Consider the following 17,084-nt stretch of genomic DNA (forward strand, 5'->3'; position numbering starts at 1 on the left):
ACTGGATAAAAGATTTAAACTTAAGACATGAAACTATAAAAATACTTGAAGAAAGTGCAGGGAAAACTCTTGAAGGAATCTGCCTGGGTGAATATTTTATGAGGAGGACTCCCCAGGCAATTGAAGCAGTATCAAAAATACACTACTGGGACCTGATCAAACTAAAAAGCTTCTGCACAGCCAACAACATAGTAAGTAAAGCAAGCAGACAGCCCTCAGAATGGGAGAAAATATTTGCAGGTTATACCTCCAATAAAGGTCTAATAACCAGAATCCACAGAGAACTCAAACGTATTAGCAAGAAAAGAACACATGATCCCATCTCAGGGTGGGCAAGGGACTTGAAGAGAAACTTCTCTAAAGAAGACGGATGCATCGATCTACAGACACATGAAAAAAAGCTCATCATCCTTAATCATCAGAGAAATGCAAATCAAAACTATTTTGAGATATCACCTAACCCCAGTAAGAGTAGCCCACATAAAATCCTAAAACCAGAGATGTTGGCATGGATGTGGAGAAACGGGAACACTTCTACACTGCTGGTGGGAACGCACACTAATACGTTCCTTCTGGAAGGACGTTTGGAGAATACTTAGAGACCTAAAAATAGACCTGCCATTCGATCCTATAATTCCTTTACTAGGTTTATACCCAGAAGACCAAAAATCACAATATAACAAAGACATCTGTACCATAATGTTTATTGCAGCCCAATTCATAATTGCTAAGTCATGGAAAAAGCCCAAGTTCCCATCAACTCACGAATGGACTAGCAAATTGTGGTACATGTATACCATGGAATATTATGCAGCCTTAAAGAAAGATGGAGACTTTACCTCTTTCATGTTTACATGAATGGAGCTGGAACATATTCTTTTTAGCAAAGTATCTCAGGAATGGAAGAAAAAGTATCCAATGTACTCAGCCCTACTATGAAACTAAATTATAGCTTTCATATGAAGGCTATAACCCAACTATAGCACAAGACTATGGGGAAAGGGCCAAGGAAGGGGAAGGGAGGGGGGAGGTTAGGGTGGAGGGAGGGTTATGGGTGGGGCCACACCTACGGTGCATCTTAGAATGGGTACAGGTGAAACTTACTAAAGGCAGAATACAAATGTCTACATACAATAAGAAAATGCCATGAAGGCTACGTTGAACAGTTTGATGAGAATATTTCAGATTGTATATGAAACCAGCACATTGTACCCCTTGATTGCACTAATGTACACAGCTATGATTTAACAATAAAAAAAGAAAAAACGTAAATACACGTCTTATTTTTCTCTTTTCTTACATAAACTATAGCATGCTCAATTATTAAAAAAAAAAAAAAAAAAGAAGAGGAAATTAGGACAGACATGGCCTAAGGGAAGACCATGTGAAGATACAGAAGACAAAGCCACCTATAGGGTGTCTCAAAGGTCACCATACATAGGGAAAATGGGTAACTGTGGCTAAATGACTTTTATTTACAAAATATTCATTACAACATTTTACAAAGTATTTATAAAATATTCTCTCCTTGTTACGTACCTTTTTGTAAAATTTTATAATGACTATTTCGTAAATAAAGGTACCTTTAGCTATAATTTCCCATTTTCCCTAGGTATGGCAACCTTTGGGACATACTATACAAGCCAAGGACAGAGAGGCCCGGAACAGATCATTCTCTCCTGCCCTTGGAAGGAACTCACCCTGCCAACACCTTGATCTAGGACTTCTGGCTTACAGAACTGCAAGAAAATAAATGTGTGTTTTTTAAGCCACCCAGACTGTGCCCTAGCAAACTAATACACGGACCTTCTGGCTGAATTGTCAGGAGATGGGACGGGAGGGGCAAGCAGAGGCCAGATCATGTGGGTCGAAAAGGCATGGTAAGAAGGTTGGACTGTTTTGAAAGGGCAATGGGAAACTACTGAAGAATGTTAAGTAGGGAAGAAATGTGATTAGAATTTATGAGAGGTCAGTGAGGAGGCTCCTGCAGTAAACCAGGCATGAAGGGTTGGCAGGGCCTTAGATCAGGGTGGCTGATAGATTAGATGTGGGCGTTAGACAAAGAAGATGTGGGTACGTTCAAGATACATTTTGGAAGAGAATGGACAGGACTGGCTGATAGATTAGATGTGGGAATGAAGAAGAGGAAGGAGTCCAAGCTGAGACCCTTTACCAAGAAGAGGATTCGTGCCACCAGGGTCTCCCTCATGTTCTCTGAGCTCTCCAAGCGTGGATCTTCCTCTGGGGCCTTTCACTTGCTGTCTCTTCTGCCCAGAATGTCCTTCTTGTGAGGACAGGCAAGCCTGGCTCTCTCATTTTAGGTCTTTGCTGAAAAGTCACCTCTCTAGAGAGTGCTACCCTGGCCAAACTACTGAGCGCAGCTCCTATCACTCTGCACGGACTTGCCTGTGCTGCGCCTCTCCACAGCACTCCTCACCTTGTGCCCTGCATCTTTGCACTTGGTGTTTATTGCCTGTTCTCATGACCGAAATCTATAAACCGGCATATAAAGCAGGGCTTTTGACTTGTTTCCTGCTACATCCCAGAAGGGCACATAGTAGGATATTAACAAATACTCAGTGACTGGATAAGCATAAGTTAATCTTAAAAGCCTGGAGATTTTCTTCTCAAAAGTCTGCAACAAGCTGGGCATGGGGGCTCAAGCCCATAATCCTGGCACTTTGAGAGCCTAAGGCTAGAGGGTCACTTGTGGCCAGGAGTTTAAGACCAGCCTGCGCAAGAGTGAGACCCCATATCTAACAAAAAACAGACAAAATTAGCTGGGCATGGTGGCATGCACCTGTAATCCCAGCTATTTGGGAGGCTGAGGCAGGATGATCACTTGAGTCCAGGAATTTGAGGTTGCTGTGAGCTATGATGAGACCACTGCATTCCAGCCTGGGCAGCAGAGGTAGACTCTGTCTTAAAGAAAAAAAATCTTCAACAGGAATGGACATTTCTATGTGTCTGAAATGAATTAGCTCCATCTAGAATGGTGCTGAAGAGAAGTAATGAAGACGTCCTATGGCCATTTATTCTAGAATTCCTTGAGTTGTGAGCCCCAAAGTACACAGCCATACTTTCCAGGACACACAAGTATATATGGCATCACTTTATCTCACCCTTGCACTTAATTTCTGGAACACAAAAATTTGAAGATCTTTTCCCTGCCTCAAAGCCCTGATTTTTTGGCTCAGCACCAATCACAGCTCCATCTCACAAAGAGAACAGATTCTGAACATACTCTGCAACTTCATAGCACAAGTTCAAAGACCAAGTTGAGGTTTTAGCAATATAAATTTCCAGGCCATCTGGCCATGACAAAATCGATCTGGCTCCATGACTGTTTTCCTTTCCACCAATCAGGGTCCCATGGGCCACACGAAACAGTGCCCCTTGTCTCCAGCTGATGGCTGCTCTGGCTATACGGCCCCATTGAAAGTGCTGCCTGTCACTGAGGAAGGAGAGACATGTTTAGAAAGTTGCTTCTTTTAGAAAAGCAAATGTCAGGGAGTTCTTACTTCACCTTGTGGGGAGAAGACCATCATGCTAGAGAAGCAGAGAGACCTCAGCAGCAATTTCCCGCTGAGCCTGCAACTCAAAAGCTTCTATAATGATAAAATGAGATGGGTACCCCTCAGTGCAGGCAGGGGGGTTCCAACATAATGGTTTGATGACTTCTCTTTTGCAAAGGGGGGCAAATGGAATTTTTTAAAAATTCAGCAAAATTCAAATTTCATTCTGATGGCCTTCCAATGGATGGCCCACAATGATTCAAGGCTAGGAGGATATGAAGGCAGTGAGCTGTTGATGTGTTTCAGGTGGGCAGAAAAGATATTATAGGGTTTCTTATAGACTTCTGAGCAAAGAGGGACAGTCTCTTTCTTTTTTTAAATTTTCAAAGGGTGACCTATAATTACACTGATACTATGAAGACAGAACAGTCAACAAAAGAAAGTGCTTCAATGTTCTCAGCCTCACTCCTTGCTCCCAAAGCAAAGCAGCTTCCTCCTGCAGTGGGAGTTTCAAGATCCAACTGCAACCTCTGGTCTTTCTCCCTGTAACATGCTGCTTTCCATGCAGCAGTGGAGATTCAAACACTGGGCAGGTCACAGGACCCAATTTACCTTGAGTTGCAACCACTGATCTACACTGTATTTGGAAGAGTACGACCTCAGAGGTCACCTCTAGATGCATGGCCTCATGCTGAGGCCATTGGGCAAGGTCTCGGGGACCCTTTACGCAGCCCAGCTCCACTCCCAGGATGCTGGAGAAAGGCACCCTTGGAGGAGTACAATCTTCCCTTTGGTGCATGACATAATTCAGAGCAGTTCGGAGATGTCTAGAGTGCTAGAATGGACAAAAAGGAGAAAAAAAGAGTATCACTCTCTCCCTCCTGGAATCCGTCAGGCAGTTAGAATAGCTGAGGTTTGCTGCCTGTTTCCGACATGCTTTACATTGACTCATTTATTATTCTTACAACCCTATAAGGCAGGTACCATTTACAACCCCATTTTGCAGATGAGTAATCTAACGTGTGAACAGCTGAAGTAGGCAGCCCACATTCACGCACCTAGTGAGATGCCTAACTCCAGAGGTTATGAGCATAGCCCCAGGTGCTACTGGCCGAGAGAACAACACATAAGCCCCCATTGACTAATTAAAATAGCTTTTTAGAAAACCAACCTGAAAGTCAACCTACTCAGCCTGGCTTTCTCTCATGGGAAGAGGTTGCTTTGCTTATTTGCTTTCCAGGTGAGTCATTACCTGCTTTTTCTCACCTTCTTAGCTGGGTTGGTACTGCAGGCAGCAAGAAGAGGGAGAGCCTCCTTCCTGTGAGCCAGCACTATTCCCTAACACAAGAGGCGCTCCCCACCATCACTCAGATCTGCTCCTTCAGAAAAACCAGACAGATGCACAAAATCCCTACCTGTCACTCTATCTGCCTCCAAAACACGAACCTCTAACTGTGGCTTGGACTTCCCAAGCCCACACTGAAGAGTAGTCACTGGTGTGACACCACGGTGACCACTCCTTTTATGGAGGGCAAACTAAGATGACAGGCTGAGCCTGGAGGGAAGAGCAACACGGAGAAGTATGCTGGGTTTGCTCCTTCAAAGGCCCAGCTGCAGTGTTCGCAAGTAGTGGGCACTGTGACGGTCAGCGTCTAGCATCCAGCATCCAACCCCTCCTCTCCCTGTGATCAGCCAGGGGCTCTGGGAGGGACCAATTCTGGACCAGCTCCGGCAATGAAGCCTGACTGGGTTAAGCAAATCAGTGTAACCCCCCACCCTCCATTCCTACAGGAATTGATACAGGAAGCGTACTTGACCTATGGTGGTTTAATCAGAGGACAACCCATAAACCTTATCTCAAGGTAAGGAAGAGAGGAATTCTCTCCTGCACCACTCAGTGCAGATGTAGTTGTGAGGCCTTTGACCCTGCAGCCATTTCTTACCAAAGAAAGCCAAGTATGGAATTAAGCCAACACAAAGGGGAGCACAGCACTGCATAACGCAGAGCACCCCCCAAACCACAGTCCCTGTATGTTTTAGGCTGGTTTGAGTCAAGTTGGGTTTTCTGTTACTTTTAGGCAAAGCATTTTAACTGAGAATGACCATTCAGACTGAATCCCAAACAGCAATGTACATTTGTCTACACTTTTGATAGTCAAATCCAATATTCATATGGCTCAGAGCTACAAACATGACCTAGATTTTCAAGTCTCAGCTCCAGAGTCACCTTTTCTGTTGACATATTTGTTTGTTCATTTGCCCAACTAACAGAGACATGGCATCTACTACCTGCCAGCTCCTATTGTGAGTGCTGAGGTTTCAAGGATACATAAAACATGATTCCTGTCCTTGAGGGGTCGACTGGGGAGATAATGTAAGTAAACCAACAAATAAGGGCTTCGATTGAGGGGAGTCCTGGGCACTACTGCAACACAAAGCATGGGCTCCAAGTCAGACGTGGGGGTTGGGAAAAGATGCTGGGAGAGGCAACGTTCAAACCATGCTCTGGAAGCATCCCCTATGCGGGTGGCCTCACTGGAGTGGGTCTGCCCTCACAGGCACATTTGGCAATGTGTGGAGACATTTTTAGGTGACATAACTGGGAGGGGCTTCTGTCAGCTCGTGGGTAGAGGCCAGGGATGCTGCTCAGCATCACCTAATGCACAGGATGGTCCCCATAAAAAGAACTCTGGAGCCTCATGTTTTTGGCCGGGATGGAGCAAGCGGGAAGGGGTGTTCCAGGAAGCACAAAAAACATGTCTAAAGACATGGAGCTGTGACCCCACTTGACATGTTTGGGCTGGAGCCAAGGTGGTGGGTTAAGGAGTGATATGTCAGTTACAAGGGCATCCCTGAGCTAGCAGAGCTGATGAGTCCTGAGCTAGGAGCTCAGACTGAGTCTAAGTCTTCTGAGTCTTATCCCCAAAGCTGTCGGGAGCTCTGGAGGATTTTAAACAAGGCTGTGTGTTTCAGGAGGATTTCCCAGGCAGCTGCCCGGTAGCTCTAGCAATGGTGAGTAATGGGGACTCACCCAGGCAGCTCTGGGACAGACAGGAAGAAACAGACCTTGAGGAGACTCCTTTCTCCCACCAAGTTCATTGCTACCACATGCTGCATGTACTTGTCTTTCTCCCTCACTTGCCTATAATCACCTGGTATGCACTGGAACTAATGCATCTTTCCCTTCTGCACAAAGCCTCACACAGGTAGGCACAGTGGACTGACATGCGGGGCTCAGATGCCAATCCCAGCAGGAAGGTAAAACTGTGTAGTCAAACCCTTGAAAAATCCCTTAAATTGTCCGTATAGCACACCATATTGGCCTTGTGTATACAACCTTATAGAATAGGGGAAAAGAGAGAGTTATTCTGCAATGAACAATGTGAGCAGAGGATATGTAAAAGCCGTTTTTCTAGCTTTATTTCAATTACTGTTTTTTCCTTTTTCTTTCAGGGCGTGTATTGTTAAGTCAGATTAACTTAAATGCACAATTTGCTGCAACGGTTCCACTGCAGTCAGTAAATTTTACAGAGAAAATGAAAGGGAGAACAACTCCCAAGGGGAGTTTCACTTGTCCACTGGCCTCTGGCTACCACGGGGTTTTGGGGGTCAGAGGTGGGTCAAGGAGCATGGGATCGCAAGGAACTAGTGGACTCGGAGCTATACTGCCTGGGACTGGTAGACAAAGTCCCCTAACTGCTGGGCACACTGCCAATCACCAGCCTCAGCTATCGGCTCTTGCTCACAACTGCCCTTGGCTAAAGAGAGCAAGGACACCCAATGACTATTTCATATTAGAGTACAAAAGCCCAGCTGCTTTGCCCAAACTTTAGACAACTCTGCCAGGCCATCTGAACTTCAGAGCCCTTTGTGGGGTCAGCCGCAGCCTTGCAGTGTCTGTACCACAGCTCACTTTTAACTCTGCCCAAAGCTGCTCCCTGCCCTTCCCCAACAGCTATTCATAGCTAGAGCATTTTGGGGACCCTGGCCTGCACTAAGTGGCTACCTGAGGTCAAGAGGCTAAGAGGTGTCAGAGTCCAGGTGGAACAGCGATGGGTTGGCAGGTACCACGAGCAGCAACAGCAGGGTCCAGGGCATCAGAGAGAAGGTGCAGGGGGACAGCAGTGAGCGTTCCTGATGAAGGAGGCTGTTTGTCTCCACCCTGCACGGCAAGGAGGTCTGGGTCTGCGGGAGAGGCCACCAAGGACTCCTCCCCTGCTCTCTCCCAAACCTACCAACAAGAATTCCCCTCCTCCTACCCACTGGCCGTTTTAATGGGGTTAATACGTATCTTTGTGGGCAGCCACCGGCCTGGTGAGATCTGGACTTTACCTAAAGGCCCCTTCACCACCAAACCCCTCAACCCAAACTCTTTGCCACAGGTTCTAACAAGGAGCCAGACTTCCCATTATTAGGTATTTCGCTTGGCTTAGGAGCCCCTGTTAAAAACAATGCTCTGTAAAGTAACTTGAAATAACATATCAAACATGGGTTATTACAGTTATTACAGCTGGCAGAGAGGAGAAATAAATTAAAGGCTAAGATAGGGGACAGTGGAAGAAAGTTCTAGGTGGGATGCTAACGTGGTGATGGTCATGGGGTCAACACAAGAGCACCTAGTTCAAGGGCAACAGGCAAGTTGTAGGATAAAGACAACACCCCCCAATCCAAGTAACTGCTCCCCACTGCGGCTAAGGGCTGACTGTACTCTTAACTGGAATTACTCCATGAAGTAGCACCAGGACGTGTCTGTGCTTTGGCCTCTGGCATTTATGCTGGGGCAGGAGTGGGAGTGAGTGGCCAAAATAGGATTACACATCTACCCAGAAGATCTCACATTTGCTATAAGCTATTGCAGGTGGTTAGGGAATTTCCAGATCACATTTCATTCCCCTGCAAGTGGCAACCATAAAAACAACAGTTTTAATTCCTTGATCTCCTTCCAGTAATCACTGCTCACCTATAACAATGGGAGCTGGCTGTGTTGTCAGCCAAGAGGCAAGAGAAACACCCCCTGGCACACAATACGATGCATGAAGCCTTGAGCAGGCTGCTGGGGTCTGGGCTCTGGGAGATGGGTCCGCTTCCCCCTTTGCTGTGCAGACCTTTCTTTACTAGTTGCCTCAAATGTTTCCTGAGTATGGTTCTGTGTGGTAATTTTCCTCTCCTCTCAAGTTTACCCCATTCGTAGGGGGTAGATGGCGGACAGGCACAGGGCTGGATGGCTAACTTACACGTTGGGGCTTTCCTTGAGGCTGAGGCTGAGGCTGAGAGACACAGCAGCCCCTCCTCAGACCCAGCCCTATGGTTTTGTTCTAGGACTCATTTCTGGAACATTCATCATAGCCTCCTGATGATTCTATGAGTATCTAATTCCTGATAGTCATTTTTGGGGGTCTGTTTAAAATAGTTTATGTTTTCTTTTTCTGCAGCTGGGCCTTGCCTGACACTCTTCCTTTGCAGATTTACAATCATCTGGTTTATACTGGGCAGGGTGGCTCACTCCTGTAATCAAGCCTAGCACTCTAAGAGGCCGAAAAGGGAGGATGACTTGAGCTTATGACTTTGAAACCAGACTGAACAAGAGTGAGACACCATCTCTACCGAAAACAGAACAAATTAGTCAGGTGTGGTGGCTCACACCTGCAGTCCCAGCTATTCGGGAGGCTGAAGCTGGGGGATCGCTTGAGCCCAGGAGTTTGAGATTGCAGTGAGCTATGATCATGCCATTGCACTCTACCTGAGGCTACAGAGTGAGAGTCTTTCACAAAAAAAGAAAAAAAAAAAAAAAGAAAGAAAGATAAGAAAAAAATAAATAAAATCATCTGGTTTTCAAGGATATTTCAAACCATATCCCCAAAGAATGCATCTGGGATGATGACTGTGAGTGCCTCTTCTGAGAAGGTCAATGGACCAACCATCCTTGCCATTTTCAAACCCACTGCCCATGTTTTTAGGGTCTGAGCCCTCTGGACTGAAAGGAACTCACCACACCCCTCCAGCATTGGAACTTTAGACAAGGTGCTGGAGAGAAACGAGAAGAAAACAGCTTGTCAAGGGCTCTACTTCTGAGAGGTCATATTCATTCCTAAAGTTATCATTCAAACAATCCAAGGTAGCCAAGGCACGTAGCTGAGCCCATTTCTGTCATAGATTTTTAAGTTTCCAAAACAGATCAAGGTTGAAAAGGTACATTTTTGTATTTCTGGGGAATGGTTTGATTATTACTTGCCCTTCAGAAGCAAAGGTGATGGATATTCCATACCTGGGCAAATAATTTGGTTGATAAAGGAAAAATCATGTAGGTCTTTATTCTGCCTAAGAATCAAATTTGCAAAATTTTCTTTCCTTTTGCTCACTCCCTCATTATTTTCTACATGACTTTCATTCAGGAAATTACACTTTAATACTTTGAAATGCAGATAGTTTTGCTTTTACATTGTAGGCTGACATTTTCTTTTCTACCTGTTTTCCTTTTGCATTGGGAGGAATTAATTTCAGTACCAATCTGGCCTTTCAGGAATGATCAGTTTGGGGCCTCTTTTGAAACTATCAGGAGGCTGAGGAGTGAGGATCACTTGCGCTCAGGAATTAGAGGTTATAGTGAGCTATAACCTCAATATGGCAAAGAAAGAAGAAAAGGAGGGAGGAGGGAGGGAGGGAAGGAGGGAGGGAGGAAAGGGAGGAGGGAGGAAAGGAGGGAGGGAGGGAAGAAGGAAGGAAGGATGAAAGAAAAAGAAAGGAAGGAAGGGAGGGAGGGAAGAAGGGCATTCTTTTAACAAGGGTGAATCCTCCTAGAGAATTACTGCCAAGAGAATCATGGTTACTGTCAGGAGGAAACCGCGTCCCTTAAGTGGGAGAGTAACCAAGAGGTTCAGAATTGTTGCTATAAAACATAGTGACCCTAAACCCCTTGGAGGTAAGGGTCTCTTTTCTGTAGGCCCTAATATCTATTGCTCTGTGATGTTTGTTCGCTCACTTATTTATTTATTTATGTTTTGAGACAGAGTCTCGCTACGTCACCCTGAATAGAGTGCCACGGTGTCATAGCTCACAGCAACCTCCAACTCTTGGGCTTAAGAGATTCTCTTGCCTCAGCCTCTCAAGTAGCTGGGACTACAGGCGCCCTCCACAACACCTAGCTGTGTTTTTTTTTTTCGTTGTTGTTGTTTTTTGTTGTTTGGCAGGCCCCGGGCCGGATTCGAACCTGCCAGCTCTGTGTATATGGCTGGCGCCCTAACCGCTGAGCTATAGGTGCCAAGCCTCACTCATTTATTTTTACAGGCAGTCTCTTCCTTTGGGACTCAACTAACTTCTGAAAAACTCAAAATTAAGTCAACCTCCCAGTTCCTTTGTTTCTCCCGCATTGAGATTCCCTCACCTGGCGGAAGTAACCACCAGTGACCGCCTGGCTTCAAGATCCCCAGACCCAGTGGGAAGAACGACGTGTTTCCAACAGAACGGCTCACTGCTGGGCTAGCAGATTCTTTTGCCAGGATTGCTCTGGCATTTCTGGAAAATCAAGAGCTCAGAAAATGAATGTGTTGTTTAAAATGATGACTCACTTTCTCCCCCTACTTTGTTTGCTGGCCCATTTTCTGCTCGTGTGAGTTATCCATGTAAGAATCTTTGTGAGCCCTGACATCTTGTCTCTTCTAGAGGCTCAAAAATAAAGGACTTGGATTATGTTATGTAGGGATGAACACAGAAGCCACATCCTCCAGGGGTCAGGGGATGGGCTCTGGAGCTAGAGAGACAAATGATGTAACTGCTCCGTGCCTCAGTTTCCCCATTCATACAATGGGCATAGGGAGAGCTGACAGGCGTCCATGCAAATTCAGTTAGATAATGCATATAAAAAGACTAGAATAGGCTTGGTCTATAGTGTGCACTAGTAAATAATTAGCTACTTCTTGTATGATTGTTATAAAAAGCACAAGAGGAGATATAGACAAAACAATTTCATTCTTATAGTCAACAGTCTATATTCTTAAAACTGCTCCCTAGAAGATCATTTTCTGTTAAGGAAGCTTATATTTAGGTTTTTGAGATCATATATACTTTTCAAAGAAATGTCTATTTTAAAGAGCTCTATTAGGATAAAGCAGGCCTCCTCTGAGATAATCTGTACTTGGAATAGTTACACATGTCTCTAAGCAACCTCCTTTAAAAAATTGTCTCTCTCCTTCTTTACTCTGAATAAATTTGCTAACATTCCACAGGTATTGAGTACACAGTCATGTCACTGCAGTTAGAAAAAATCTGCAATGTTCTTTTTATGATAAATAAAGAAATCACCCATTTCTTCACTAGTAAAAGTATCTTTGCCTAGAATTTCACAGGAAATCTATTAATACCAAATTTTGAAATAAATTGAGAAACTTATCATATTTCTGGTACCTGAGCAAAAGAAAAAGTTCCCCAAACTAAACAAGCATCTAAGAAGAATGCTCACTGTTAATGGGGAGAGATTAATTGGAAACTCCAAATACCCAATTTTTATTAATAATCATCAGTTGATTATCAAATCAGTGAATGAATTTGGTATAAGATACATTTTCATGAGGAGAAAAAAATTAACATTGGATAATTTAACCTAGCTGAAAAACAAAATATTTGCCCAAAGCATCTGGAACTTTATTAAAATAACTACCAAAACTATTTCATGAAAAAGGAAAAAGAAACAAAAGACAAGGGTATCACTTCCAACACAAACATCAAGCTTCAATGTAAGGAAGATAATTAGAAATTCAAATTAGGGGGTGGTGCCTGTGGCTCAAAGGAGTAGGGCACTGGCCCCATATACTGGAGGTGGCAGGTTCAAACCCAGCCCCAGCCAAGGAAAAAAAAAAAAAGAAATTCAAATTAGGTAGACTATCTCTATAATTGAACCATTAAAAAAAAATACCACTTTAAGCTTTTGTGGAAAAGAATGACCAGTCCTGAGAGCAAAATATACATGGATTCTAGCTTTCCTATTAGGATGACATGCTTAAGAAATCAAGTGTCATTTTCAAACTACCGCCTCTTAAATTATAACAAAAGTTTATCCAGACACATTTAAATTGCAACCCTTGTTACAGAAGATTTATTTGTAATTGAAGGAACATTTTAGGGGAATGGGAAAGAAACACAGAAATATATTTAAGACCATCTGAAATTCTGCAGCAGGGTGATGCATTATTGAACATCTTGCATAGTGTCATTTCCCTGAGCTCAGGGGTACAAGTACAAGGCACAGGGTATCTACAACTTGAGAGGAGGCACCAAACTGCAGCTTATCCTCTGGGGAAGTCTGACAGGATTAGAAGAATTTTTGTAGGTTGGACACGGGACTGAACATAAGCTTATGCTGTGTCACATGAAATCATCAGATCGCTCTGTGGGACATCTCATTGTTCCCATGGCATATTGAGGAGTTATGAAATCAGGAACCAGTCCAACCTTTCAACATTGCTATGGATTAAAAGAAGCCCATGTTCAAATGCATTCTAACCCACAGCCATGGTTCCCCTGAGTTTCTAAGGACATTAGGAAAAGAAAAATTAAAGATATTTACAATCTCCGTGGAGTTTAAGGTCAATAATGTACTATTCGTAAAATGGTACAGTTTAGATATCATGATCCATTTAGCAATAATCTGTTACTCTGACACATTCCAAGGCATCTTATGCTTTGCAAGAGTGGCACTAAAATAAAAAACATTTTAATGCATTTTAAAATTCAACAAATAGTGTATAAAGTAAACTAAAACATTATGGGATGCTCTATTCCCTTTGCATTCAGGGAAAAGCAATGTTGGTATTCAGCCAAGCCCACCGAGACTTACATCGTATCCGCTGTTACGGATTCCACGCCGAGGTCGCTCCCGAGTCACCAGAAGGTCCATCTCCGTTTCCCCTGGACTCGGGCTGTTCAGGGACTGCCGGCTTCGGTAGACAGAGTTCTTCATCTGTTGCCTGAAGAAAATTCAACAACTGTTATGATGCAGCAAATGCCCTGACAGATGGAATTCTCCACTGATCCAAACTACAAGCAACCAATGAAGGGTTTGGAATTGCCTCACAAATCTCACAATTGATGGCATTTGTTCCCTAGCTATAAGGGGCTAAAGAAAGAACGAAATAAAGATTTCTTCCCCCCAGATGCTGTAATCATTTGTCTGAACTGTAAATGTTCTTTCATATGGAAACTAGGTAACTATAATCAATCGCAACATGCAACCTCATTTAAAATTCTGCTGACAGCAAGGCCAAGGGTTCTCCCTTGACCCTCTAGGACAGCTAATGCTGAGAGAACAAACTTGAATTTGTTGACTTTGTTGACTCAGCAGCCTCCTGTTCCTTTTCATCTTTCTGATTTCACGTGCAGAATTCTATGATGTGTTAATAACCCTGTAGCTAGTGGGCTGCTTAATATTGTGATTGTTGAAAGTTGTTTTTTTCCTACCATTATCACAATGGATTCCCTTCTGGGTTAAGAAGCTATAAACCTACAGGCAATATGGGGCTTATCCATCCCTCCGCCTACCCATCCATCCATCCACGCATCCATCCATCACTTCCTGAGTGCCTAGTATGATGAACCTCCACAGTGGTCACACAGGTAGGGTCCTTGCTCTCCTAGAGTTTACTTCCTAATGAGGGAGACAATTAACATGGTAATTTCAGAGTGATATGTGCTGTTAAGAAAAGGAGCTGTGACAGAGGGTGGCTAGGATGGGAGCAACTTTAAATAAGATGGTCAGGGAAGGCCTCTCTGGGGAAATGACAATTCAGCCAAGTCCAAACACGGCCAAGTCCATGCTGATCCAGGCACTCGGCATTCAAGACCTAGGGAATAGCATGTTCAGAGGCTCTGCTCGGCTACTGATAGAAGATTCAGGCATTTGTCACCTTTGTTTCGTGTTCACTTGTCACTAGAGGAATCTTTATGAAGAGTGGGAAAGAAACAGAAACATAGTGAGGATTGTGGCTATGCCTTTTTTCAGCCACCAAGAGGCAATTTTTACAAGTGGGGAGTGAGGCCCAATGGGGACAGGTGACTTCCATATGATCCTGCAGAATGACAAAAAGGCAACACTTTCCTCTCATCCAGCAATAAGTTTCTGTAAATAATTTGCAATCCCAGACTATCTTTAGAGCCCCCTGCCCCCATGGAACACTTATTTTTACCTCTCAATTTTAAGTTTCTGTTGATGGGTTGAGGGTGAAGATTTGCATTATTTCTGCCTAGTCGCTAAGTGTTCAGCAGCCAGGAGCCTGGCAGGAACACATCCTTTCTTTCATGAACACACAATAAGTTAGTCACAGCATTATACTCACACACAGTCTACAACAGACAATAGAACTCCAAGGCAAAGCATTACCTTTGCAATTAGTCTCGGGAATAAAATAAAGAACATTAGTTTTCCTCCTTCACCATGAAGTGCTTATTCCTTATTAGACAGTATCTGTTGTTTCTGCTTGCCTGGTACCTGTGATAACATTTTCTTGGTGAGAGCACCATGATGTCTCTTGGGGGCTACTTTTCTCCAGAGGTAGGTATAGACCAATTTCAGCATCACATCCCCACGGCCACAGTGATTGGTCACGTGAGCTGAGTTGGTCCAATGAGACTGTGTCTGATGGCTTTTGCTATGGCAACTAGGAAAAAGGCATTTCTTTGGCACTGAAGTTTCTAAGAAGATGGTAAATCAGCCTGAAATTGCTGGCAGCCACTTTGCCACCATGAGATAAGAGTCTGCTTGAAAATGGGGCCAGAAAGGAGTAAAGAGAGAGCCAATGTAGGAGGCATTATATGACCCGTGGATCTACTCGTGCAGAACACTTGACCTTTCAATAATGCTCAATAATTTTCATTTAACCAGTTTGTTCTACATTTCTATCATTTGCAACCCAAAGAATCCTAAATCTAATATAGGAGCTTATAACTTAATACAGGGTGTCCATAAATCTTGTGTGAAATTTAAAACGGTGTGTGATTTAAAATTGCACATGAACTTCATGTGAACTCCATATTATAAACTGTGCTTGTAGTTATCTGCAAGTAGGGACTTCCTTTAGGAAAGGAGCACAACCTCAGCCAGCTTGTGAGACACAATCTGTTCACAGCAATTCATACTTTAAGGCAGACCCCAAAGAATTCACATCCTTGACCAAATTACAAATCATTTTTTAAAAAAGCAGACTTCATAACTGTCCTGAGATTGCCAATTAGCCTATTTAGAAAAGATTTACTACTAAGGGTGGTGGTGGGGTAAATACTGGGACTAGCAATTGACTTTTAAGTAGGTTATTTTGTATTAGAAATACAATAGTGAGATTGGGTAGGCCTCACAAGAACCAGGAACATGGGTGAAAGCTTTGACACTGGAGTGTCCATCCGTCTACTTTTCCTCAGGGATGACATCCCATTATGATTCACAGCTTAAAAGTTACCATTTATCATGGATCTCAACTGATCAGACCACCTACTCATACCAGGTATGTGAGCACCTATTAATACTTAGAAAAAAATTAGATTCCCAGGTAGAGAAATCACTTCTTTTTTTTGTTTTTTTCATTTTAGCAGTGTTTAATGAAAGTTGCATATAAGATTATTTTATTCCTGCATCTTCTCAATTGTTTCTTCCTTGTACTCGCCCTTCTCCTTTCCTACTTGGCGAGATTTGGCTTTTCGTTCAAGGATCTTTTTGCGGTCTTTGTCCAGTTTAAGCCTAGTAATGACCACTTGCTGGGGTGAATGCCAACATGGACAGTTGTGCCATTAGCCTTTTCCTGCTGCACCCACTCAATGTAGATGACGTATTTCTTCCTGTAAACCTGGACTACTTTGCCAATCTGCTGACCTTTATAATGCCCCCGGACAACCTGAACTTCATCCTTTCGGATGGTCATGGATGGAACATTGTACTTCTGTCTCAGCTCTTTGGAAAGAGGGGAAGACATAATCTTCCTGCGAACGTGGGAAGGTGCATTGAAATGTCTTTTGCGGTTCTTGCTTCAGTCTGAAGTCACAAAGGGATTGAACTTCATTTTGGCCGCTGCCTCTCCAGCGATGGCCGCAAAAAGGCGGAATCACTTCTTTTAATAAAATAAGAGTTCCATTAGGTATGTTGACTTCATTGGTATTTTGCTATATGGTAAATCCTCCATAGTTGACCACCTCCTTAAGTTGACCTAATTTTCGTAGATTGGACATGTGCCACAGGTACTCAATGTAAGTTCCTTATGTTGACCACCTCTGTACGTTGACCAGTTTGTTACAATCCCCTGGGTTGTCAACTTACAGAGGTTCTACTGTATTTTTTTTTTTTATTGTTGGGGATTCATTGAGGGTACAATAAGCCAGGTTACACTGATTGCAATTGTTAGGTTTTTTTAAAGAGACAGAGTCTCACTTTGTCACTCTTGGTAGAGTGCTGTGGCATCATAGCTCACAGCAACCTCCAACTCCTGGGCTTAGGAGATTATCTTGCCTCAGCCTCCCAAATAGCTGGGACAACAGGTGCCTGCCACAACACCCGGCTATTTGTTTTGTTGCAGTTTGGCTAGGGCCAGGTTCAAA

General features: G+C 43.6%; 1 protein-coding gene and 1 pseudogene across 2 annotated transcripts in view; both read right to left on the reverse strand.

Moving 5' to 3' along the window:
- The window catches only part of KIAA1549L (KIAA1549 like), a 353,245-nt gene that overhangs the window by 44,473 nt on the left and 291,688 nt on the right, over positions 1-17,084 (reverse strand). For both annotated transcript variants that reach the window (XM_053562897.1, XM_053562896.1), the window contains exon 16: positions 13,345-13,474. In XM_053562897.1, coding sequence (XP_053418872.1) covers positions 13,345-13,474 — 130 coding nt within the window. The remainder of the gene's footprint in view (positions 1-13,344; positions 13,475-17,084) is intronic.
- LOC128566023 (60S ribosomal protein L26-like) lies at positions 16,119-16,552 on the reverse strand (annotated as a pseudogene).

Source organism: Nycticebus coucang, chromosome 14 (assembly GCF_027406575.1).
Source record: "Nycticebus coucang isolate mNycCou1 chromosome 14, mNycCou1.pri, whole genome shotgun sequence".
In the NCBI taxonomy this organism is placed as follows: domain Eukaryota; kingdom Metazoa; phylum Chordata; class Mammalia; order Primates; family Lorisidae; genus Nycticebus; species Nycticebus coucang.